General features: G+C 35.3%; 3 protein-coding genes across 3 annotated transcripts; all 3 read left to right on the forward strand.

Moving 5' to 3' along the window:
- The first annotated feature begins 3,411 nt into the window (after positions 1-3,411).
- On the forward strand, positions 3,412-5,662 carry LOC131605631 (cold shock protein 1-like). Its single transcript, XM_058877966.1, has 3 exons — positions 3,412-3,514; positions 3,572-3,638; positions 5,251-5,662. The coding sequence occupies exons 1-3, from the start codon at positions 3,412-3,414 to the stop codon at positions 5,660-5,662; spliced, it is 582 nt and encodes a 193-aa protein (XP_058733949.1).
- Positions 5,663-16,426: 10,764 nt separating this feature from the next.
- LOC131607604 (U-box domain-containing protein 27-like) lies at positions 16,427-17,976 on the forward strand. The gene has a single exon (XM_058879583.1). The coding sequence runs from the start codon at positions 16,661-16,663 to the stop codon at positions 17,912-17,914; it is 1,254 nt and encodes a 417-aa protein (XP_058735566.1). The 5' UTR covers positions 16,427-16,660; the 3' UTR covers positions 17,915-17,976.
- Positions 17,977-24,803: 6,827 nt separating this feature from the next.
- LOC131605632 (uncharacterized) lies at positions 24,804-25,415 on the forward strand. The gene has a single exon (XM_058877967.1). The coding sequence runs from the start codon at positions 24,804-24,806 to the stop codon at positions 25,413-25,415; it is 612 nt and encodes a 203-aa protein (XP_058733950.1).
- Positions 25,416-27,927: the final 2,512 nt, after the last annotated feature.

Genomic DNA, 27,927 nt, shown 5'->3' on the forward strand with positions numbered 1-27,927 from the left:
TAAATGATTTAATAATAATGTGATTAGGTAAATGACTTGTAATTGTGTTATTTATTTTGAGAATGGGTGTTGGATGTGAATAACATTGGTTGGCTTTTTATGCTATATGTTATTTGTGATGTGTTGAGATGGTTAATGCTATGTGAATGCATTGTTGGTGATGATAACATGATACATGTATGTTTGTGCAAATGGTGAGATAATTCATATGTGATGGATTATTGTGATATGCTTGTATCATTAAGATTGAATGGGTTATCCACTACAACGCGCAAGGCTTTTAAAAGCGCTTTTTTTGGCCTTTAACAGCGCTTTAAAGCGCTGCCAAAGCCAGCGCTGGCATAGGCTACGAAAGCGCTTTTAAAAGCGCTCTGGTAGGCCCCCCCTATAAGAGCGTTTTTCTGGAAAAAGCGCTCTTGTAGGCCCCCCTTTAAGAGCGCTTTTCAGGAAAAAGCGCTCTGGTAGGCACCCCTATAAGAGCGCTTTTTTCAAAAGCGCTTTCGTATGTTGCGTTTTTTTTTATGCTTTTTATTATTTCTAAACCTGCACTTTTGGCAGCAATATTTTAGAACCTGTAATTTACTATTTTTTGGCAGTATTTTTTCATGAACCTATAATTTATCATTTCAAATCGATATATACCATTATAATCGATATCGATTATATACAAAAAAAGTATTATATTATATACCATTAATGTAAATCAAAATACATATATACATATTTCTAAACCAAAACAACTAAACCAATTCACATATTTCTAAACCAAAACAACTAAATGGGAAACAACTTCCGAGTTCTTATGCAACCAATGTACGCTTCCTGTATTATCTGGAGCTATGTTGTATTGATGCTTTAGTGGAGAACCAGTAGTCACCTGAGCTATGTTGTATTGTGTCACAGAATATGAATCAAATAACTGTACCCCGAACGATCCTGCCACAGAAGACTTCGGGGTACATTACTTCATTCATATTCTGTGGAACATAATCGGCAGGGGCACATTGTGTTCTATCCTTTACCAGTCCATCCACTGTTTGAAGCTCAACCTACAATAGAAAAACGTGATTATTTACACAACATTCACATTCTCAATATTTTCTCTATCAACCAAAAATTTCCTCATCTCCGAACAAAAGACAAAATAGTTAATAAAAATAGTGCTATACCAGAACAGAAACCAATTTATAAGAAATCAATTAACAACCACATGCACATAAAAATAGTTTTTGATAAAAGAACAAGTCAATTGAGCCAACAACCAAAAACCCTAAAAAAAATCAGCCGTAGAGCCAACAACCAAAAACCCTAAAAAAAATTCTGTTCATCATCTTCGAAAAACCTCTCCAGAAACTGTAAATACATTGTTCATATTCATCCAACAACAATCACAATACACAGCCGCAAACACTAACCATATTCATCAGAAACAAAACCATTCACAAATCATCATCAAACATAACCAGACAAACATTCATCAAACCCAAACATTTGTTCATCACTTTCCTAATCAAACAAACCCTTCAGAAATTTGAGAGAGGAAGAGAGAATAAGAATTAAACTCAGAAAGGTCTCACCCGGTTTTGGTTTGTAGATTCAGAATCGAAACCGAACTCAGCAACAACACGAACCTCAACTCACCATAAACTCGTGTGTTTTGGATCTGAAAGGAAGAAGAACGGCGGAGGTTGCTAGGGTTTCGGAGAGAGGACGGCGGAGCAACGAAGGAAGAAGAAAGATCTGAAACAAAACGCGTGTGTTTGTAAAATATATAATTTTTTAAATGGGCTACCAGAGCGCTTTTCAAAAGCGCTTTAATAACACCCCCTACCAGAGCGCTTTTATCCCAAAAGCGCTTTCGTAGCACCCACCCTATAAGAGCGCTTTTAAAAGCGCTTTCATAACCCCCCTACCAGAGCGCTTTTTAAAAGCGCTCTCATACCCCCCCTACCAGAGCGCTTTTTAAAAGCGCTCTCATAACTCCCCCTACCAGAGCGCTTTTTTTGCATCATTTTTCCTTGTTTATTAATTTTGTTTTTAGCGAGCCCTACGAGAGCGCTTTTGCTAAAAGCGCTTTAGTAGCTGCGCTGCTACAGCTTAAATTTGGCGTAGTGATCTTAATCGCATATGTTTGTTGATATTTGCACATGCATTCATGGGGAGCTTATACTTCGTATTTTGGTGGTTCTAGTCCTATGGTAGGGATATGGAACGGTGAATTACATGTTCATATTGGTGGCTCTGATCCTAGTGGGGATCTGAAGCGAGGTGAACCTGATGTTCATGATTGGTACCACATACATATTGCATTGAGTTGCATTTGAGTCATGTAAGTAGATGTGAAGGTTGTGTTTTTATATGAAATATGTGATAATTAATTTAATTATTACATTTTGTTATTGTGGTTGATTATCTTTGGTATGTTGAATTGTGGAGCTATATTGCATATGTGAATATATGAAATGTATTGGAAAATGTTGAATACATGGACATGTGAAGTGTGATGAATTCAGTTTGTGAATATTTTTTATGCATTACTTATTTTTATATACTTTCATGATTATATGAATTCTCACCCTTCTGTTGGAATGTTGTTTTGTATGACATCGCTCAGGTACTCAAGATAGCGGTGCTTCTTGTGAAGATTAGTCGAAGGAGTTAGCTTTTGCTTAGCTTTATCCTAGATAGTGAGTCACACTCTAGTCATGTAACACGGAGGTTATTTGAACTCATGTTGTTGTTTTGAGAGATACTTGTGATACTCTCTTTTATTTGGTATTGTATTTGGAGATTATGTGATGATGTGGCTTTTGTGCCTAAGCCTTGGTACATTGTTCATTTTATGAGATGAAATAATTGGTATCAATTGAGAAAAGAATTATTCCACTATGATATACATAAGAAACATGAAGTTTAAATAAGTGTTATGATTATGATTAGGTGTATGTTTTGTTGTTTTATAAAATAAATGTGACGCCCTTTGAGATATGTATGCTACTTTTACTCTGGTCTTGCTACATAATTATATTATTTCCTTTGGGTTAGAAGGGGTGTTACAATAGTGGTATCAGAGCATGGCCATCCAGTTGGCCAAGTTATTAATACATTTATTCCCTTTTGTATTTAATTTGTGTATCTGACACAATCGATAATGTTTATATGTTGGTTGTTTGGAATTTCAGGATGATGGTTGCAGGAAAGAATGATGATTCTATTGTCGAGACGTTGTCAATATTGGCGGGTGTTATTGGGCGACCTCCACATGTGAATACTAATAATCAGAACGGTGAAGAGGATGAGTTTCGTGCTTTGAGAAAGTTCCAGAGGAACAGTCCTCCAATCTTTGAGGGAGAGCATGAACCTGGAAAGACATAAGCATGGCTGAAAGCGATTGAGAAGACCTTTTAATTCATGAATTGTACGAATGCGCAGAAGGTGCAGTTTGGTACCCATATGCTTGAGAAGGAAGTTGGGGATTGGTGGGGTAACACTGTTCATAGGTTTGATGAAGTTGGTATTGAGGTTACTTAGACTCTTTTCCATGATGCATTTTTGGATAACTATTTTCTAGAAGATGTTCGTGGAAAGAAAGATGTGGAATTTCTTGAGCTTAAGCAAGGTAATGAAACCGTAGCAGAGTATGCTGCAAGTTTATAGGACTTAATTGAGTATTGTGCTCATTACAACACTGCGAATGCTGAGAGGTCTAAGTGTCTTAAGTTTGTGAATGGTTTGAGACCTAATATCAAGAAGGCTATTGGTTATCAACATATTGCAAGATTTTCTGAGTTGGTTAACAAGAGTAATAGATTGGATGGATATGGATTGCATCCTTAATGGATGGATCAAACCAATCCATTAATCCATTACAATCCATTAAACTCTCTAAATAAAAATCAAATCCATCCATTAAGAAATAAAATCCATCCAATCCATCCATTAACAAATTTCAAATGGATGGATATCCATCCATCCATCCAAAAGACAATTAAAAATATTTTATTTTTAAAAAAATTTCATAAAAATAATAATTTACGTATCTTAAAATAGTTTTTTTGTTTTTCTGAAAAATAATTCATTTTCCGTTCTTCCGAAAATAACTCGAATTTCCTTTTTCGAAAAAAAAAACTTTATTTTTTCGTTTTTCGAAAAAAAATCGATTTTTTCGTTCTTCGAAAAAAAACTCGACTTTTTTTGTTTTTCCGAAAAGAAAAAAACTTGATTTTTTCGTTTCTTGAAAAAAAACTCGGCTTTTTTCGTTTTTCCGGAAAATAACTCGACTTTTTTCGTTTTTCGAAAAAAAACTCGATTTTTTGTCTTTCGAAAAAAAACTCGATTTTTTCGTCTTTAAAAAAAAACTCGACTTTTTTCGTTTTTCTGGAAAATAACTCGACTTTTTACGTTTTTCGAAAAAAACTCGATTTTTCGTTTTTCCAGAAAAAACTCAATTTTTTTTCCGTTTATCCGAAAAAAAACTCGATTTTTTCGTTTTTCGAAAAAAAAATCTCGACTTTTTCGTTTTTCCGGAAAATAACTCGACTCTTTTCGTTTTCCAAAAAAAACTCGATTTTTTCGTTTTTCAAAAAAAAAACTCGATTTTTTTAGTTTTTCTGACAAAAAACTCGACTTTTTTCGTTTTTCCGGAAAAAACTTGATATTTTCGTTTTCCCAAAAAAACTCGACTTTTTTCGTTTTCCACAAAAAAAACTCGATTTTTTCGTTTTCCCGAAAAAAACTCGATTTTTTCGTTTTCCCGAAAAAAACTCGATTTTTGTTTTTCTGAAGAAAAAAAAACTCGACTTTACTGTTTTTCCGGAAAAACCTGATTTTTTTCGTTTTTCGGAAAAACTTGATTTTTTCGTGTTTCCTGAAAAAACACGATTTTTTGTTTATTCGAAAAAACTAGATTTTTTTTGTTTTCCCGAAAAAACTGGATTTTTTCGTAAAAACACGATTTTTTGTTTTTTTAGAAAAAACTTGATTTTTCAATTTCCTGAAGAAACTCAATTTTTTGTATTTTCATATTTTATTATTTTAAAAAAAATAATTTAAACCATTTAAAGTATAAAATAAAAATAATCCATTGGATTATCAAAATGTGTTGGATGGATTGGATCCATCCATGTATATAAATGGATGGATTTGATCCATCCATTAACTTATTTTTTTATTTGGTGGATGGATTGAATGGATTTTTTGGTGGATGGATTGGATGGATTTTAGTTTAATGGATCCAATTGCCACCCCTAGGATCTATGATGAGGATAGTAGGAAGAGTGATGCCTATTATAAAAGTTTAAATGATAGGAAAGGGAAAGGTCAATTTCGAGGGAAGTCATATGCTGATAAAGGAAAACAGAAAACTGATTATTACATGAAGCCAAGTGGGGGAGGAGCTACTATTCTGATTAAGTGCTTCAAGTGTGGTGTCAAAGGACATCGTGCTTCTAAGTGCACCAAAGATGATAGGAAGTGTTTCAAATGTGGCAAGATGGGTTACAAAGCTAATGATTGTAGAGTTAGTTCGAATGTAACTTGCTACAACTGTGGTAAACGAGGGCACATTAGTACCAAGTGTGACAAGCCAGAGAAGGAGAAAGCTAAGGGGAAAGTGTTTGCACTATTTGGTTCTGAGAGTGTTGTTGAGGATAGACTAATCTGAGGTACGTGCTTTATTAATGGTACATCTTTGATTGCTATTATTGATATCGGTGTAACACATTCTTTCAATTCTTTGGATTGTGTTAAGAGATTGAATCTTGAGTTGTCTGATATGCATGAAAGTATGATTATTGATACACCTGTTATTGGTTCTGTGTCTACTTCTTTTGTGTATTTGAATTATCAGTTGAGTATCTTTGGTAGAGATTTTGGGATTGATTTAGTCTATCTCTCATTAGATCAACTTGATGCTATTCTTGGTATGAACTAGTTGGAGTACAATCATGTTTATATTAACTGTTTAGATAAGATGGTTATCTTTCTTGATTCTGGTTTTGAAAAGGATTTGTTTTATCTGCAAAGCAAGTGAATGAGTCTATGCAGGATGGTGATGTGTTGTTAACTTTGATGGTAACATTGAATGTTTGTAAGAAGCGAGCGATGGGTGATTTACCTATTGTCTGTGATTTTCCTGAAGATGTAATTGATTTTCCGCCACAATGTGAGGTGGAGTTTACGGTCGAATTAGTTCATGGAACTAGTCCGGTATCGATGGCTCCATATCGGATGTCAGTTTCTGATTTGAAAGAGTTGAATAGTTAACTTGAGGATTTGCTTAAGAATATGTTTATTCGTTCGAGTGTGTCACCGTGAGGTGCACCTGTTTTGTTCGTTAAGAATAAAGAAGGTCATATGAGGTTGTGTTTCGATTATAAACAACTGAACAAGGTAACTATCAAGAATATGTATCCACTTCCGAGGATTGATTATTTGATGGATCAGCTGGTTGGTGCAAGCATGTTCAATAAGATACACTTAAGGTTTGCGTATCATCAGATTCGTGTGAAGGTTAAGGATATTCAGAAGACTGCTTTTAGGACGAGGTATGGTCACTATGAGTATTCTGTGATGTTGTTCGGTGTGACCAATGCACCTGGTGTATTTATGAAATATATGAATAGGATTTTTCATGGGTATTTGGATCGGTTTGTAGTTATTTTCATTGATGATATTTTGATCTATTCTGAGAGTGAGGAGGATCATGCTAAGTATTTGAGGGTTGTGTTATCTGTGTTAAAAGAGAAGCAGTTGTTTGCTAAACTTTCTAAGTGTGAGTTTTAGTTGAAGGAAGAGAGTTTCCTTGGTCATGTGATTTCGAGTGTTGGTATTTATGTTGATATGTCTAAGATTGAGGCTGTGTCTAAATGGAAAGCTCTGAAATCTGTTTTTGAGATTAGAAGTTTTCTTGATTTAGCAGGTTATTGTTGGAAGTTTATTGAAGGTTTTTCTAAGTTGGCTTTGTCGTTGACGCAGTTGACTAGAAAGGGCCACACTTTTATTTAAATTTCATAGTGTGAAGTTGGTTTTCAAGATCTTAATAGCAAGATAACAACCGCTCCTATTTTGATTTTGCCTGATCTGGCAAAACCGTTTGTTGTGTACTGTGATGCATCATTGATGAGTTTAGGAGGTGTTTTGATGCAAAATCAACAAGTGGTAGCTTATGCTTCAAGGAAACTTAAGGTTCATGAAAGGAATTATCTGACCCATCACTTAGAGATGGCTGCTATTGTATTTGGTTTGAAACTTTTGAGACATTATTTGTTTGGGTCAAGATTTGATGTGTTTAGTGATCACAAGAGTTTGATATATTTGTTTGATCAGAAAGAGTTGAATTTGAGGCAGAAAATATGGTTGGAATTCTTGAAGGATTATGATTTTGGTTTAAACTATCATCCGGGTAAAGCGGATATTGTAGTTGATGCTTTGAGTAGGAAGTCTTTGCATATGTCAATGTTGATGGTGCGAGAGTTGGACTTACTTAAGCAATTTCGAGATTTGAGTTTGATTTGTGAAGAGACTTCATCTGGTGTTAAGCTTGGTATGTTGAAGCTTACTAATGGTACTCTGGATGAGATTCAAAAAAGTCAGAAATCTGATTTGAGTTTGATTGTTCGATTGATGTTGATTAATCAAGGTCGGGGTGGTGATATTCAAATTGATGAGAATGGTATCATGAGGTGTTGCGATAGAGTTTGCGTTCCGGATATATCTAATTTAAAGAAAAGGATTCTTGAAGAAGAACGTCGTAGTAGATTGAGTATTCATCCTAGAGCTACTAAGATGTATCAAGATTTGAGGAAATTGTTTTGGTGGCCAAGTATGAAGAAAGAGATTGCGGAATTTGTGTATTCTTGTTTGATCTGTCAAAATTCGAAGATTGACCATCAGAAACCGTCTAGTTTGTTGCAACCATTATCTATTCCTGAATGGAAAGGGGATATCATTTCTATGGATTTTGTGTCTGGTTTTCCGAGGACACCGAGTAACTGTGATGTTGTTTGGGTTATCATGGACAGGTTGACAAATTATGCTCACATTATTCCAATGAGGATGGATTATCCGATGGAGAGGTTTGCGAAGATATACATTAAAAAGGTTGTTAGTTTGCATGGTATTCCGTCGAGCATTGTATCAGATAGAGGTTCGAGGTTTACTTCAAGACTTTGGGAAGGTTTACAAAGTACTTTGAGAATGAAGTTGCGTTTGAGTTCTTCTTATCATCCGCAAACAGATGGTCAGACTGAGAGGACAATTCAGCCGCTTGAGGATCTTTTGAGAGCTTGTGTATTGGAACAAGGAGGTGATTCGGATAGTTATTTTCCTTTGATTGAGTTTACTTATAATAACAGTTTCCATTCGAGTATAGGAATGACACCATTCCCGGCTTTGTATGGTAGGAGGTGTAGAACGCCTTTGTGTTGGTATGAATCTGGAGAAAGTGTTGTGGTTGGATCTGAGATAGTTCAACAGACTTTGGATAAGATTAAGATGATTCAGGAGAAGATGAAGGCTTCTTAGAGTTGTCAAAAGAGTTATCATGATAAGAGGAGGAAAGCGCTTGAGTTTGATAAGGATGACCGTGTTTTTCTTAGAGTTACTCCGGTAACGGGTGTTGTTCGAGCGTTGAATTCGCGTAAGTTGGCGTCATGTTTTATTGGTTCCTATCAGATTTCAGAGAGGGTGTGTGAAGTGGCATATTAGATTGCTTTGCCACCGTCAGTTGCTAATCTCCTTGATGTGTTCCATGTGTCTCAGATGAGGAGATACATTGCAGATCCGTCTCATGTTGTCAAATTAGATGATGTGCAAGTAAGAGATAACTTGATTGTGGAGACGTCGCCTATGCAGACAGAGGATCGGGATTTAAAGCAATTGCGTGGTAAAGAGATCGCTTTGGTAAAGGTCGCTTGGGAACTTGAGAGTCGGGTGAGGGGAGAGTTGTAACACCCCGATTTTTTTATTTAGTAATTATTTTATTATTTAATTGCTATGATAATTATTATTTGATGTGTTGAATAATTAATTATATGAGTTTTGGTGAATATGTGATTTAATTGGATTTGTATGTGAATAATTGATTAAATAGAATATATGTATGTGTATTATATAATATTTGGTTTGTGAGTGTGAGAATAGAAATAACTAGTTGGGCCTAATAATGAGAATAAGTAAAGTGGGAGTATGTATGAGAATTTCTTTATTGACCCATATAACTTCTTAGGGAATTTCTTTATATTATAAATAAATATTTTTTAAAAATAAAAACAAATGAAATTTGGGATATTAGTTAATTCAGATATGCATTAGTGGACTTAAGTTAGTAAGGGTTATACAAAACAAGAGAGATATATAATTAGAAAGAAGAGAAGTGAACAGAAGAAAAGATGAGAAAAGGGAGAAAAGAGGAGAAGAGAAGGAAGAATCCTATAAGTGTCTTCATCTAAGGTAAGGGTGGGCATTCCTTGAATCATATGTTCATATAATGATCGGTGATGGGTAGAAGCATAACAATAGAGATTTTGTTCTTGAAATTGCTAGATTTGAAATATCAGGGTTTGGATTTGGATTTTAAACTTTTGTGTTAGAAATCATGTTTTAAGGTTCCTAATTATTGATACATGTTAGATATAGGTTTCTATGTATTTAATTTGTATTATAGTGATGTTTATATTAGATTTTGAGGGTATTTGAGTGGGAACCCGAGAGCTGCTCGCAAGAAAAATGCAAGATTTTGTAAAACTTCAAAAATTTATAACTTGAGTTTCGGATGTCCGTTTGACTCACCGTTCAAACCTGGAGAAACGTAATACATTTTACTTTCTTGTAAAAATGGTTTCATATTCTAGAAATAAATTTATTTGGTGTGTAATGAGATTTTGTGGTGTCAGTGCATGATGTCAGTGTTTGTATTTTCTTTGAAAATATAACAATTCATATCTTTTGAGCTGTAACTACGTTTGAGTCCTCATTTGAAGGGTTAGGAAGCTAATGTTATATTATTTTGAATAAAAATGGTCTTGTTGGCAATAAATGATTTAGTAATAATTTGATTAGGTAAATGACTTGTAATTGTGTTATTTGGTTAGAGAATGAGTGTTGGATGTGAATAACATTGTTTGGCTTTGTATGCTATATGTTATTTGTAATGTGTTCCGGGATCGAGATTCTTATAAGGCCATGACCTACCAACGAGCTAAACCATACATGCACAAAGGGACCTATCCGACTATAGACCTTAGGGGTGACTGGGTATGCAAGTCGGGCGTGGGTACAAGTCAAGCCCACTCGGGCTACCGTAACCGGGTACCAAAGGCGTCATAAGCATGTAGTCCAATCGAGAACTGCATATAAGGAGAGAACGGTTACTTAGCCGGAAGCCAATTATACATCCCATAAGTCCCCGGACCAGGTAGTGTTAACCGACCAGACATAGACGCATAACTCCTTAGGTGGTGGTTACAAACCATTTATGAGGCGGTTACAAGTGTTACAAGGTCATTAGAATACGGTTACGGATGTTACAAGTGATTAATGGACGGTTACATGGCCATTAATCACAACTATTTAATATGAGCTAAAGACCTGCATTATAAATAGGACTCAAGATCTCAGTGATCCGGAATCTGATCCATGACCAAAAAGACTTACACAGAGGGGCTCCCGTACGAGGGTTAAGCCAGACACTCTCTTGGAACACGGTGCCTATCCCACCACTTCCAAATACCCCAAGTCAATCACTAAATCATCCCTTCCCGAGGCTTACCTCACCTTTGAGGGCAAGCTCCTCGGAATCTTGTTTTTCACGCAAGAACATAATGTATTTCAATCCTTTGATTTTTTATCATACAATCTTTTGAATATTTTGTCACTTGCCAATGCTACCAAACAAGAATTACAAGAAATGATGAATGATGGATGGGAAGAACTTATATTTAAAGTTATAGAAATTTGCAACAAGCATGATATTGATGTATTGTATATGCAATGGAAGAAACCTAGGTGACACATTACAAACTCTAGTGTTCAAATTTGTATCATAATAAGCATGATTGTTTGTTTAGTGTTTTAGATTTGCACTTGCATGAGCTCAATGTTATGTTTGATGAAGAAAATACTGAACTTTTACAATTTGTTTCATGTTTGAGTCTCTCATCATATTTTGCAGCTTTTGATGTGTAAAAATTATCGAGGAGAGTTGAACTTTATCCAAATGATTTTATAGATCTATTGAAAGTGGTTGTGCGACATCAACTTGTGAATTATGTTAGAAATATTTGATGTGACCTAAAATTTACTAAGTTAAAAGGATTTTCATATCTTTATGCAAAACTTGTGGAAACAAATAAGTGCAACACATTTGATATAATTTATAAGCTTCTGAAGTCGGGTATAGTCTTGGCGGTTGTAATTTTAAGTATGAAACGAGTTTTTTCAACTATGAAATTTGTGAGAAGTCATCTATGTAACAAAAAGAGTGATCAATGATTAAATGAATGTCTTGTAACTTTTAAAGAAAGAGGTGTTCTCAAAACAGTGAACAATGATGTTATTTTAGCTCATTTTCTAAAAATAGATGGTAAACGATTTTCATTGTAAATGTATTGCATTAACCAATATTACTTCTTATTTTCAATATAATTTAGTTCATAGTTTCTTTCATGTTTAGCCACACCAATAAAAAATGTCTGGATCCGCCCCTGCAGGTTAGGCGTTCACGACGGCTGGACAATTTAAGAATATGCTTCGTTGGTCCCAAATATTTCATTAAAAAAAAAAGACTGCTTCATTTCATTGTTCAACTTGTTTATCTTTTCACTATTTTGTCCTACAACTAACATATTGTAAACATACAAAATTAGTATGACGAACTCACGATCAACAAATCTCTTCATAAACACACAATGATCAGAAATAGTCATTTGATATCCATGATCAATCATTAAAGAAACAAATTTCTTGTACCGTTGACGTGGTGCCTGCTTAAGTCCATTCAAACTCTTTTTCAACTGACATAATAAGAGTCTGTTTGGTAAGACCCAAAAAAAGAGCTTTTAGTTTTTCAGCTTACATTAATCAAAAACTCTGTTTGTTAATGCTATTTTAGCTTTTAGCTTTTTTACTAGCTTTTATCTTTTTTTCAAAATCTATTTGAAGTAGCTTTTGAGCTTTTAGCTTTTAGCTTGTGACTTTTTTTTCTATTTATATCCTTATTATTTTAACAAAATATTATTAGAAAATTTCTTTAGCCACCTCCCTATGGGGGTCACCCCCAGCGAAAATCCGAAAATACCCCTGCTTCGGAAATGAACTTCCGAAGCGCTTTTTTTTTAAAAAATTTCCATAATTCGGAAGTGCATCTCCGAAAACACCTCATGGGCGGTGTCTTCGGAGAGGAACTTCCGAAAACACCTCATGGGTGAATTCGGAAGTTCATTTCCGAATTATGCAGAAACTGTGTTTTTTTTTTATGTTTTTTCTTAAACAGTCTCGCATTTTAGTTAAACGCAAACGCCAAATAAAATAAGCGACATATAAACAGAAAATACCAATACGATAAATAAAATCCAAATAATATATACAAGCCGAACCAAATAGTAATAGTGTGCGCAATATACAATCCGAAAACAAAAAATAAATAAACCCGACCACCCGACCACTACTGGGTGTGCCTAACCCTCTCACCCTGAGCCCTCCTCTGCCGCCTGTACCCCGCCGCACGGTCTGCATCAGTGACGATCGCCTCCATCACGACGACTGCATCTGGACCGCCCTGAAGAACGACACCCCGATCCAAGGCGTCCCGCCCAAGCATCTCTATCCGCTGGCAGATCGGCAGGAGATCAATGGCGTGGTCATCCTCAGCCTGCTGGTTCTCCAGGATCTCCTCATGTGCTGGCCTAGGAGCGCCGGGAACGTTGGGTCTCAGTAAAGGATGGGACACCCGGTAGAACCATGTGACGTACCCCTCCTCACTGTGCCAGTCCTGTGTGACCCGAGTGAGACGGTACTCCTGCGGTACCACATGATGCTGCCAGTCCTCCCATATGGCAGTGAGCTGCACTCGGGTCACTGTGTCGGGAGCTGCCTCAAAGGGTGACCTGGGTATCCGCTGCACGAATCCGAACTGACGCATGCACCGCTCAGGGAGATACCGGACCATGATGTCGGTCCCGCATGCCAACCAGCCTGAATATAGAGCAATGCCATCAAAGGGGACAATCTGAGCGTAGTCGACGAACGGCCTCCAGGTGACGTCGTCGTGCATCGTGCGGTCCAGGTACAAATGGTATGGTCCCACCGCATCGTTCCCCCTCTGGAGAGCGTATCTGGAAGCCCTGGGCATGGCGTCAACGTACGCAGGATCGATGTGGAAGCCGTGGATGCGGGAGAAGTAGGAAATGATCCAGCTCTGAAACACAAACACGATAATGTATCAAAAATAAATACGAAACATAAATAAATAAATAAATACGATAATGTGTTAAAATAAAACGTACCGTAAGTAGTGTGCAGGATCCGACCAACTGCCTCGTCCTCCAGTTGGAGGCCTCATTCAGCTTCTGGTAGAGGTATGCCAGAGTAGCTGCCCCCCAGTTCCACTGGTGAACGGTATCCAGGTCCATGAAGTAGCGGAGGTAGGTCACGTCGACGTACCTGGCACTCTTGTCCACAAAGCATGCAGTGCCTACCACATGCATGTACCAGCACCGGAGAGCGCAGCCGCGGTGATACTCTGTGAACAGCTGGTTACCCTCACCCTCAGCATCGGCAGCCGCGTCCAGATGGTGGTCAAAATAAGTGCTCAGTGTGGTGAACCGGACATGAGGCCCAGAAGTCGTAGCGCACTCATAGTGAGCAACCTCGTGCTCCATGCCCAAGTAGAGCATCATCCACTCAATGGCCTCCACCCTCTGGATCTTGGAGTAGGTCAACAGCGGCCCCCTAATCGGCAGGTGGAGAAGACACTGCACGTCGTGCAAAGTGATCGTCATCTCCCCAACCGGCAAGTGGAAAGAGGACGTCTCCTTGTGCCAGCGCTCCACAAATGCCCCCTGCATGCCGGTGCTGATGGTGGTGTACCCCCTCATGCAGAGCCCGCTGAGCCCTGAACCTCGCACATGGTCGTTAAACCACTCAGCTGCTGGTTTAAACAGACTGAAAATCTTGCGGGCGTGGTTCACCATTTTCAGCGGCTCTCTCTCCTGTTACAAAAAAAAATAATAAGCGACATATATTAAATAAGCGACATATATTAAATAAGCGACAAATAAACGGTTAAATTATAAAAAATGGTGACAAATAAACGGTTAAATTAAAAAAAATACCTCTCCCTCCCAGATCCGCCGAGCAACGTGATCGTGGTAGTGAATCAGCACGGAAGTGTCAAAGGGCCCTCCCGGATAGCCGTCCTCCTGCTCATCTTCCTCCCCGGCTAGAGGGTCAACATCCGGTACCCCCTCCGGCTCGTGGTAAGTCACTGCCGCCACCACCTCCTCCTCCTCCTCCTCTCGCTGGCGGGAAGAAGATGCCCGAGCCAGCCGACTCCTAGATCCTTAACCAGATGTACCCTCTCCCACGTCCTCGGGTACTCGCACACGGCGTCCCCGGCCCCGCCCCTGTCCCTGTGTCGACGCCAGCTGCGCCGCCGCCCGCTCGCGTCTAGCCGACGCAGTCTGGGTCTCCCTACCCTGTCTGATGCGTGCTGGTTGGTTGCCTGACATGTTCCTGTAAACAATCGAAATCGATTAATATGCGAGACAAAATAAAAAACAAAAAAAATGCACTTCTGATACAGTTCGGAAGTTCATTTCCGAAAACTGGGATGGAGGTGTTTTCGGAAATGAACTTCCGAAACACCCCTGCGCAGAGCTTCAATCCAACCTCCAATGGCAGACCCCAAAAACCTAAACCAAAACCATTTTTATGCCTACTAAACATCCTAATATCAGTACTAACCTATCTTAATGTGATTTTTTTCAGTTTCTAAACACCCTAATATAGTTTAATCAAATAGATCTAAAACTTGAAAAAACAATGATAAACTTACCAATTAGTGTTTGATGATGAGTTTGGTTGAGTTTGGAACAAGAGTTTGGCTACTTCACACTTGCTTTTGCAGATTTTTTGCAGAGATTTCTCCTTTGAAAGTGTTTGATGATGATTAGGGTAAATGATTAGGGGGAGGTGGGCTGTTTTGCTTAATCTGCAAAACGCGCATTATTTCAGAAGTTCATTTCCGAAATACTGTTTTCGGAAATGAACTTCCGAAACAAGACAATTTTTTCAAAAAAAAAGGCGTTTTCGGAGATGCATCTCCGAAAACACCTTTTTCTTGCATTTCGGAAATGAACTTCCGAAGTCAGGGGTAGTTTGGGTTTTCCACCAGGGGTGGGCTAGAGAGTTGGGAGGTTGGCAAAGAAATTCTCTATTATTATTCTTATTAATTAAAATGATCTTTTATGTCATTTATATCTATCAACTAATTTAACAGCTAATTTATCGAATACTCATATTAGTTTATTAGTTACCAATCATCCGCTATAAGTTACCAGCTACCAACTACCCACTATAAGCTAAAGCTATCAGCTACCAACTAATTTTACCAAATAGAGTCTAAATCTTCTTGGTCTTTGACTTTAAATCGCTCCATATAAATTTCTTCTTCTAAATCTCCATAAAAAAATACCATCTTCACATTCAGATGTTCCACATTAAGATTTTAACTTGTCGTCAAACTAAACACTACATGAATAGACGACATCTTTACTACGGAGAAACAAATCTCTTCAATAACAACACTCATACTTATTTATTTTATTGGAAAATTATTGGTGTTCGTACTCATACTTAATTTACAGTGTTTTTCTTATCTGTTGCATATATGCATATATTTTCTACGTGTTCATATTGGATATATGTCTAATTGTCATCCTTGACAATGTTGTATGGTAAATACCACAAATCAATGGAGTATAATTGTATATGCTATTCTAAATCGAGGGAATCCGGATCTCAACACCCACTTGCACTACGAAGGTTGCAAAGTCGCAGCTGCTTGTCTCTGTCCACGGTTGGACTCCCCCCAACTTACCCATGATGTAATCATCCCGACCGTTCGAATCCCAAACAGACCCCACACCAGCACCACCACAACTAAATTCAATTATAAAAAACCTTCTTCCTCTGTCACCGTGGTCCCACCTCTCCACCACCATACACTTTTCAAGCAATCCTATCCCTTCACTCCCCCCACCACCATCAACCAGTGGGATCCAACGACCATCATTCCTTCCTCTAATTCCCCAGCAACGCACCAGACTACGGCCCCATACCACCAAATAAAGTAGTACAATAACAAACCACTCTTTCTTTGACCAAAGACCAAAACGCAAGCAAACGAATATTATTCGGTTCACTCCAAATAAAAATATATTCAGTGCGAAAATAAATACTCTAAAGTAAGAATCCGACGTCACCGTACCTTTGACCCTCTTTCTCTCTTTCCGCTTTAAACCCTCTCTTGTCTTCTCACTCTCTTGCTTCTCTCTCTTTCTCTGTTTCTCAATTTCTCAATTTCTTCGTTATAATTTACAAACAGATTTTTTATTTTTTTTATTTTGAAATTTCTTTCTCAGTTACAGTTACGGCGGTTACGATGGTTAGAGACGATTTGTACATCACGGTGCCGAGTTTATTCCGGTGTCCGATATCGCTTGACGTGATGAAATCTCCGGTGAGTCTCTGTACCGGAGTTACGTACGACCGTTCAAGTATCCAACGCTGGCTGGATAACGGGAATAACACTTGTCCGGCCACTATGCAGATTCTTCAAACGAAGGATTTCATACCTAATCGCACCTTACAGAGGCTAATCCAGATCTGGTCCGATTCAGTTCGCGACCGAGTCGACTCGCCTGATTCGCCTCTATCCGGTGGCTCGTTTGATAAACGTGATCAGTTACTTGTCGCTTTGACCGATTTGGAGTCTGGCAGTGAGAACAGGTTCGAGTCGCTTGAGAAAATCGTTGGGTTCGCTAAAGATTCTGATGAGAATAGTGTTTTTCTGGCGAAAACTGAAGGCTTCGTGGCGTTGTTGGTAGGTTTTCTGGAAAATGTTGACGGTGGAGTGGAACGGAGTGTGGAATTGCTTGAGCAGGTTGTTATTGCGTTGGATTTGGTTCTGAGTAAAATTGAGAATCGCGAGTCGATTCTGAAGAACCAGAAGGAGAGGGAAGGTGAGAGTGTAGATTCTTTGCTTCTTGTTTTGAAACAGGGAAGCTCTGAATCGAAGATTGCATCGATTAGGGTTTTGAAATCGATAGCCGATGACATGGAATCGAAGCTTCTAATAGCGGAGAAGGAAGGTTTATTATCTCAACTACTCAATCTAATCACGCCGGAGAATGATGTAAACCTAATCGAGAACTCACTCTCGTGTCTGGTGGCAATATCAACGCCGAAGAGGAACAAATCGAAATTGATTCATCTCGGAGCAGTGAAAGTATTCTCGAACATTCTAACATCATCTTCGAATTTGAGTGTTTCGGTGACGGAGAAGGTGCTGAAACTACTTGAAACGGTGTCGTCGATGAAAGAAGGGAGGTTGGAGATATGCGAAACACCGTCCTGCGTGGCGGGGATAGCAAACAAAGTCTTGAAAGTGTCCGCCGTAGCGACGGAGCACGCGGTTACGATACTATGGAGTGTATGTTATTTGTTTCGTGATCAGAAAGCGCAAGAAGCGGTTACGATAGCTAATGGATTGACGAAGATTTTACTTCTGATGCAGAGTAATTGCACGCCACATGTTCGTCAAATGTCCGTGGATTTGCTTAAGATATTTCGTGTTAATTCTAAGTCGTGTCTTTCTTCGTATGACACTAAAACGACTCATATTATGCCGTTTTGATTTTGATAAATTTTGTAAATTGAAAGAAAATTTTGTTAGTGAATAGAGAAAATTGATAGCAATTTTATGCTTGGGAATTCTCTTTTTGTTTCTTGAAGGTATGAGAAATTCGAGAATTTCCGGTGTGCAAGTTCTAAAAGGACTTTTATTTATTTATTTTGTTATATACTTGGCAATTTATTTGATGGTTGTTGCCTTGCCATTACCCTAATGAGGAAGCTATTTGGCCACCATGTAAATTCTCTTCGAAAGTACTAAGCATTATGTATATCAGGCAATAGAGTGATTAAAGTGAGTGATTTCAAGAAGCTAGCATTTGTTGCTTTGGGAATAGAAAAAATCAGGATAATAACAGAAGTGAATATAAATGCACTCATACGACAACCATACACACAGATCAAAACAATTTCAAGATGAAATGAAAATACATGAGTACAAAGGTCATGGATTGGTCAGTAAAAGAAGAGCCAAATCCAGCTAGAGGAACTTCATTACCTCCTCGCACAGATAGACTGATACTCAATACAAATGTTCATGTTCATGACTAAATGGTACCCAATGTTTGAATTCTCTTTTGCAAGAGATAAAAAGATTTATGTTGTGAGGATTCTCAACTAATTTTGATTTGACCTTTTAAATTTCTTAATTTTTAAAATAATATCTATAGATTTAAAAATTAAAAATACTTTTTTCCTCAAAATGTCTTTCTAAAATATTAAATACTCCTTCCATTTTAATAGGTTTAAATCTGGTCTTTTTTTTTTTTTAAAATAGATGATATTCATTCATTCAAATCGATAGAGTACATCGTTGCAATACAAATTCAAAATTGCCAAAAACAAAAAGGATGAATCTGCGAACAAATCCACAACATCCATGTTAATAGCATAAAACGGCAAATTGCATATGCCTACAAATATTAATGTATTGACTGTATTGAGATGTCCGAAATATTCATGCTTCCGGATCTGTAGCATTGACGGCACCAAAGTCATTGATTGAACCTGCACTAGATCGAAACTAATCTTTCAACCTGAAACAAATGAACACCGCACAAAAACGGAAAAACAAAATACCCGCACAAAGACGAGAAATCAAAATACACCACAGAAATATGGGAAATCAAAACAAACGATGACCCACGAAATCACAAAACAGACAAAAAGAAAAGGTGTGAAAATCACTTATTTAAGTAATAGTAATAGATAAACAAAAACGATTTGGAGGGGTGATTTTGGATCAAAATTGATCCTAAATCACCCCTCTTTGAGAGAGAGGAAGGGAAAAGAAGAAAAGTGACGGCTAGGGTAGAAGAGGAGGATGCCTACTATTATCTGGTCTTGTTAGCGAGTTTTTTATTTTCATCTCTATAAGTTTTTTTTTATCTGAGTTCCTATATTTTACTTTCGCGTTTGTTTTAATCCCTAAACTTAATTTGCAGGAAACCTGCAGATTTTCAAATCAAAACTCGTAAACTTATCGGAATCAAAAGTGTATTTAAACCTCAATTTTATCTAAAAATAAATATTTTTTTTTCTTTTTTATTCATAATTTAACAATAGAAAAATTTGATTTTTTAAAATATTTTAGGACAGAAAGAGATATATTATTAAAATAATCAAAGTGTTTTTATTTTAGAAAAATCTATGAGAAAAGGGGTGATGCACTGACAGTGTAAAAATAAAATATTTTTACACTGTCAACCAATCACCACTCATGTATCCAATTAAATCATTTTTTTATTTAAAAAAACTTAATGACATGGCACATTTATGATTTTTTATTGGATGACAGTGTAAAATTATTTTACACTGTCAGTGCACTACCTTTTAACTCAAAATCTATAACCAAATGATTTTTATATATTTTTTAGTTTAAATCTAATGTACAATTAACTTGTATGGGATATGTACTTAAATGTAATTTATTTCACATTTAACTCAATTTTAATAATAATTAATTTTACAATAAATTTTTATTTATAATACATAACTAATTAAAAAAAAAACTAAATTTACACATTAAAGAAGCTTTTCTTTTTTGGAGTTAATAATTGAATAGAGCCGAGATTCAGGAACTATGCAGGAATCCACTGAGCAAGAGCATAATGGAATTTCCTTGGTATTGGGTTTTGGCAAACAATTTGAGCGCAAAATGGGTTTATGCTTTGCTGACTGTAATCATGAGAGCTTTCTCTTTCAATTAAATATTGTTTGTTTACAAAGAAAAGCATGAAAAGGATGGGAATCCCACTGAAAAAGAATGGAGCAAGATACATTATAGCTTTGACCACTACACTCCCTACTATTTGTCATAAAATAAATTGATCCGATTTGTTAATTAAATTTTGTTAATTTACTATTAGCAATCCACAATCTTGAGAAAAGGACATTGGATTTGTTTCTAAACAAACAAAAAATTATTCAAAATTTTGTTCTGTATTGGATTTTTGTGGGTTGGTTGGTTGCAAGTAGTAGCAATAACTAAGGAAAAAGTTAAGAAAGAAAGCATAGTTCTTCAAGCACTAACTTTCTCTTTTCTTTTCCATGTTCTTTGCTACTACTTTTTATATTGTCACTCATTCTCTTATGGGTCGTGTGCATTGTGTAAATGGTGGGGGTGCAAATAGTGAAAGGCAGAGGACGTGTGAATGTGATTATTTTCTTTGGGGTACCATGATAATTGTTGGGAGAGCGTGGACAAATCACGTGACAGTTTTATAAGGTTTTTATTTATGGAGAATAATAACCTATTTTATTGTGTATGGTTCCTTCCTGCAAAGGTTGTGTGGGGGGCAATGTTGCATCATTATCAACTTGACTAAGGGCATGTTTGAAAGGCTTTTTAAAAACTCTATTTTAGTTTTTGAAAATTTAAAAACTAAAAACTTGTTTGAATATACTACCTCCGGTCCTATTTATAAAAAAAGATTCTTTTTTCAGATACATTGAATAAATAATGTATCAGGACAATATGTTGTCCAGATACATTATTTATTCAATGTATCTAAAAAAGGAATCTTTTCTTATAAATAGGACCAGAGGGAGTAATATTTTACAAATGTGTTTTTAAAAACTCTTCACAATTTTTCAGTTTTTAAAAGCAAAAAACTGAAATGGCTAAATTGTGTTTTGATTTTTACTTTTCAGTTTTTAAAAACTAAAAACAAAAACTATTTCAAACAGAACCTAAATATCACAAAACAGTTTTTTAGAACTGACTTTTGTTACATGATAATGATACTAGTACATCCTATTGTCTCGCTTGCTATATGTTCACATGGATTGCTTGCTACTATTTGTTAGGGATTGTTGATGACAAGGCAATTAGACTAGGTTATTTTAGTTTTTGTTTTTATTTTGTTAATAAAGTTCTACTATTTGTGAATTTTTACTTATTTTATTATTAGCCATATTTTTAAGTGCAAATATGAGTGTAGTTATTGTTTTTATTTCTATTGTAACGCTAGTATAATGTACATCAATAATTCTTCAATGAAATGAGAGTTTTTACGCTTGAGTGTGTCACCGGGAAAAATTGAGATTAAGTTATTGATTAATTTAATTCGTAAAGACTCACCATCGATCTTTATTGTTTCTAAAGGAATGAGAAAAGAACGAATAAAATCCACAAAAGTTTTAAAACAAAACTAATAAAACAAAGAGAAAGAGGTACGAGGGTTGGTTATACAAGAAGAAGGTACTCTGTGAGAATCTTTTAAATATTTGTGTTTAAAAATAAAAGAGTTAAATGTGCAAAAAGATTGATGTGATGAGAAGAGGATATTTTTTATTGTTTTTATTATGCTCGACAAAACGTCGCATCTTGTGCCTACATACATCTTCTGTGCAATAGCGAAGTTAGAGTATTTGTAGTTCCGCTAAAAAACAAACAGCAGAAATTTGTTGATTGATTTTAAATGAAAAGATACGGTGTCTTATCTGAGTGGAAAACACAATGTACTCTCTACAATTATGGGAAAATGAGCATTTGCATCATCTTGAATATGGAGAGTTTACAGCTTGGACTAGGTCAACATAACATATCTTAACATATTAGTGGAAAATGTCAGCATTTTGCCATGTTTGTAGAATTAGGTTTGCAAGTACTTCTAAAACAATACTAATAATCTTTGAGTAAAAGTTTTAAAATGAAAAGTCAAGTGACAAAAGATTTGAACGAGGTTTTATGTTTTTTATGATTTTTTGAAAAGATTTTGATATGCTTAAGTGTTTTGTAGCATTTATTTAGAAAAAGGTTTGAGGATCATTTGACAAAGTTAAGGTTTATTATGAAAGGTTTAAAGGTTAAGAACAAGAAGGCTTAAAAAGGGTAGAAGATTGAAGAAGATGGGCAAGAGATGAATGGACTATCCTAAAGCATAAAGTAAAAGCTAAGGAATAGAAAGATTTAACCAACAAGAAGCAAACATCTGATAATAAGTCAAAATGAGCATTCTTTTTCCTTTGGATTTTAGCCACAAGTAGAGTAAGCAGATGAAAAAGTCAGCAAGTTCTCTGCAATGACATTATTTTTGACCGACCATACTTCTTGCCTTTGGAGCAAGAATTGTTCTTCGTTATCCATGAACTCTGCATATTAACGAGTAAAATATATACATCAGAGGCATGCAGGTTAAAAATACCATAAAACTCAAAAGTTCGAAGTTTATAAAAAATGGTTTTTCTCTCCCCCTAGAGCGGACTTTCATCAGCAACTGGAAGTCAATAAGACACTTTAAGCGTTTCTTATCAACCTCAGTTCCCATGATAGCCCCCCTATATATTTCAGATTATTCATAAACTTCACTAACTGGTCTTTTTGATACTAAGCCTCTTCAGAGAGATCTTTCTCGCTATATACAGAAAGGTTATTCCCCGGTTGAAAGTGGACCTCAGTCTAATATTTGGAAAATAGGTCGACACATGTGCCTTTCACTCCATTACTAACATCACAAATTATAGCGCGAGCTTCAGAGATGACGGAGGTCACCAGAAAGAACCGATCTTCAAAGGACGACAGCTTCGGAAGAGGTTCAAAACCATGAATAATCGGATTGAGAAGAAGTAATCACCTACCTCTAGTATCCTACCCTTACCCTTACTCATTGCAAATTCTTTCGTCTTCAGAGGGGGTGAAAGTTCCCTAGTAAGATTACAAGCCAACTTTTGTAGAAACACCGTCAAGACCACCTGGTTTGGCAAAAACAGAAGCACTGAAAGAAAACACGATCCATCCAATAAGTTGTAATATCCTTTTAAGACTTGAGAATAATTTTATGTGATTTCTTACTCATAATGCTTTAACTTTGCAGTTGTAGGAAATGAAATAGGGAAGGAGGAAACAATTAAACTATTAATTAAACACGAAAAAAGAAGACTCGAAAAAAAGGAAATGATACTTATTCCCATAAGAAAAACTATGTTATAGAAGGCAAAAAGACTTTACCAAACACGTTTAAATCTTTCACACGCAACACTTAAAAGTTTAAGTTCCCAAGAACCGTCATGATGATATCTATGAAAATATGTTTGAAGTAAGGTGCATTAAATGTATGGATTCTTAAGAGAATGAAACAATCCTCATTCATCTGTATCAAAATGATCAAGGGGTGGTCGGTGTCCGGGATTGTGGTATCAAGCCCTCACTTGCCTACACGGAGACAAGGGCTTAGGGGGAAACAACTCTGGACCAACCATATAGACCCCGAATGGATTTAAGTCGACCATACCGATCTTGGCCTGCAATTCAATAAAGGTCCTACTCCTACATGAATCTTCCTAATCAGCAAAGATTATCATCTTTATGATCCAAAGAGATATCAACCTAAAGCACGTTCAACGACTATCCGCAAAGAACGACGAGCAAATAGCTAGTTCATTATATTCCTCTCTTTCTCTCTATCTCCCTCTTTGTGTATGTGTAAGGCGTCAAATAGAGGTAACAAGTTTCAAACACAATTTTATTTTAGTCTTCTTCTCCATATACTGACTTGAGCGTTGGAGTGTTAACTTTGCAGGTCCCCCCACCACAGTGCATCAGAAGCCACAATCCGCCATCACCGTCGTTCACTTTCTCATTTCTAGTTCTTGAATTGAACAAATGTATTTAGTAATTTAGTAATAGTCACACACACTAATTGATACTACCAATATTTACATGCAAAAATTACTCACTACATGTATGATAAAAACCTGCAAAATAGGTACAACCATGGGCACAAATAATTACCCACTAAAATAAGCGGGTATGAGCACAAATACGGATACCTTAGTACCCACCTGTCCTTATACATGTATAATAAGCATTTATATATTTTTATTTTTATTGTCACGTACACATGTTAATTTATCAATTTTATCAGATACATCACCATTAAACTTATACGCATTTTAATATAAATATTTGTTTATTTTTTAACTCAATAGTAAATTTTTTTTTATTTTTTAATATTGTTAAAATTTTAAATTGACATGATAAATTATAACTGATCAATTATTTTTTATTAGAAATATGTGTAAATAAAAATGGGTATGGATATATATGTACCCATAAAATATGGGTATGAGTACAAATATTAGTTCCCACGTGGATATTAATTCGACTATAGATTTTTTTTTAAACCACAGATATGAGGACGGATACTATAGTATCTTGTTCAAACTCTATTTATCACCATCCCTAATTGGAAGCATCTATACACTGTGTAATTTGCTAATAATATCCAAATTATATGGACTAATTACTATGCCAAGTTTTCTTATAGTTGTCTGTAGTAATTTTAAAAAATATATTTTTAATAAGCAGAAACCATCACATATTTATAAAAAAAGTTATTAAAAATACCAAAATATTTGATATGCAACCCAAGACCAACAGCTCGTGGATTATGCGTGCCATTCTGAATGTTAGAAAATATGTGGGTTTTAATACTGACCTATGGAACGAACTGGCAGCCAAAGGCAGATTCATGTGTGGGGCTTTTTACCAAAGACTCAATGCTGGCTCGATTTTACCCTGGAGTGACTTATGTTATCACAACCCTGCAAGACCCTGTGCAGTGATAATTCTTTGGCTTTTGTGTCATGAGAGACTTGCCACCAGAAGAAGGCTTTTACGGTTTGGTTTTATGCAGAGTGATACATGCAGCTTCTGTACTAACGCAGAGACTGCTAGCCATCTATTCTTTGATTGTTTAGAGTTGAAAAAAATCTGGAGTGCTATCCTTGGATGGATTCAGATTCAGCATACCCCTGGAAAATGGGAGGAAGAACTACCTTGGGCTCTTAGCATTTGTAAGGGGGAGGGTTGGAAAGCCAAGCTGGTTAAATTGGCCTTGACTGAAACAGTATACGGGGTATGGCATCATAGAAACCGTATTTCTTTTGGCCATGCTAGCAACATGAACCACATCATTGATGATATTCTTGAGAAGATTGTTTATAGAGGACGGTACAAAAAAATGCTTAAACCTCACATTGCTACACGAATGTTAGGCTGATTCCAAAAAAAAAAAAACCAAAATATTGATTTGAATTCCTCTAAGTTATAATTGCTTTTAGTGTTAACAAAATATGATTTCTCGAACAAACTAATATAAAATTGAACAGATGGTTAGGAGGAATTTTCCTGCCACCTCTCATGACATTCCTCTATATTTTTATAGTGACGAAAATATTTTTGTCAAAATTTAATTAAAAAGAGAAGCAAAAAATTCCGTAGTGCAATTTACACAATCTGATACGTTTTGTAATTTTTTCGGTTTTTTTGAAAAATACGATAATTTATGTTAATAGGAAAAAAAATTAAAATTAACCTTACTGGATTTTTAAAAAAATCTAGTAAATACTTTTTTTTTTTTTTTTAAATTCAGCAATGTATTTGAAAAATACTGTAAAAACTCATAGTGTTTAAAAAAATCAAATAGTTTATTTTCAAAAACCTGGTAAAAACTCGTAGTTTTTTTAAAAATTCGATAGTGTATTTTGAAAAATCTGATAGTGTATTTAGAAAAAATCGGTAAAAACTCATAGATTTTTTGAAAAAGTCAATAAAAATTCATAATTTTTTGAAAAATCCGATAAAAATTGTAGATTTTTTGAAAAATCTGAAAAAAACTATTTTTTTTTTCAAATATCTGATAGTGTATTTGATAAAATTCATTGAATTTTTAATATTCTAATAGTTCAAATCCGGTAATTTTTTAAAAATCTAATAAAAATTCATAGATCCTCCAAAAATCAGGTAAAATTGCATGAAATTTTTTAAATATTCGATAGAACTCAGAAATTTTCAAAAATTTAAAAACACAAATTTTTTAAAAATGTTGAAAATCACAAGATGTATTATAGAAAAAAACATAGGGGGTGTGGGGGTGCCAAGTAAAATTTGAGGGTGGCAGGAAGATTCTTCGATGGCTAGTCCTAGTTTATAATTATTTTATAATAAAGCCCATTTACTCTGTTATCTGATGTCAGGCCACAATGTCTTTTTTGCTGCATACACACCTCAGATCTTTTTACCTTCTATAAATATCATAGGGTAGCTAATTATTTTAAAAGTGAAAATTTATTTGTCTCAAATAAATATTGCAAAACCCAATCTATTTCTCGAGAAAAATATAACTGACGTTATGACAAGTATAAAATCAAAACAATTTAATATATGTATATTTTTTTACATTTTTGGTTGATGATGGAACGATAAAAAAAAAAAAAAGAAGAGAAATTTAAAAGAAGATAAAATAAATAGACAATTAAAATTTATTACTATCACGAAATATAGAATGAAAAATAAAGAGAAACAAATATTTTGTAACAATCAAAGAACTTTTTTTGTTTAATAAAGTAAAAATATAGAATTAAATTTTTTTTGTTTAATCAAATAAATATAGAATTAAAATTTTATTACTATCACAAAATAAATTGTTTTGTTGCTATAACTCTATTGCAAATGAAGAAAGAAACGTGGAGATGAATATGCTTTAAGTTTTAATTTTCTAAATGAAATTGTTGGGTTGTTGATTAATGTCATGAATTGTAGAGGTTGATTATGAATATGCTTTAGGTTTTGATGTTATATTGTTTTGGTGGATATATTAGTATGCATATAACTATATTAGTATGTTGTATGTGTAGCATTAGTGTGTCATTCACATTAGTCTTTTGATATAAATTTCAGAATTAGTTATAGATCGTAGTAGGATGAAAGCTGGTAGATTAGGTCTAGTGTATGAGAAATGAGTTCTTAAATTTCTTAAAATCTCTCAACAAAATCTTCCCAGCAATAATGGTCTCCTTTATTGTCTTTTTGTTAATTGTAGGAATATCAAAAAAATGTTCAAAGTAAGAAATATTACATCACCTCTGTTATGATGTAATATGTCAAAATTATACAACATGGATGTGGCATGGAGAAGTGAATAAAAATTGAAATGCGACGTCACAAAATGCATGAAGTTGATGAAGATATAGATGATCGACTAGAAGATATGAAATATGATATTGGAGAACCGTCTTTTATGAAAGCTAATATTTATGATACTTTATGTAGTGACAAGGATGAGCCTTTAAGGGGTGCACAACTTTTACACAATTGTCTGCGTTGTTAAAATTGTTTAATCTGATAAAAAAAAGTGGTTGGTCAGATAAAAGTTTCACAAGATAAAATGCTACCAAAAGATAACTATTTGTCGGATCGTTGTTATGAGACCAAGAAGATATTGTGTCCAATGGAATGGAGTATATTAAAATACATGCATGCTCTTATGATAACATATTATAAAAGAAAGAGTATGAAAATTTGAATTAATGTCCGGAATATGGTGAGTCGTGCTACAACTTAAAGAATAACAATGGTGATGACAATGACAATGTTAGCAAGAAGCGTCCTTTGAAATCGCACATAAACCTTTAACTAGAGATGAAGTTTATCAACAAAAAAACCTTATTGTTTTTTTTGGAAACAATAAAAAGGTCTCGTTGAGAGAAATATTTGGAAAAAGAGGTCGATGT

The sequence above is a fragment of the Vicia villosa genome, linkage group LG5 (genome assembly GCF_029867415.1).
Source record: "Vicia villosa cultivar HV-30 ecotype Madison, WI linkage group LG5, Vvil1.0, whole genome shotgun sequence".
NCBI classification, from domain to species: Eukaryota; Viridiplantae; Streptophyta; class Magnoliopsida; order Fabales; family Fabaceae; genus Vicia; species Vicia villosa.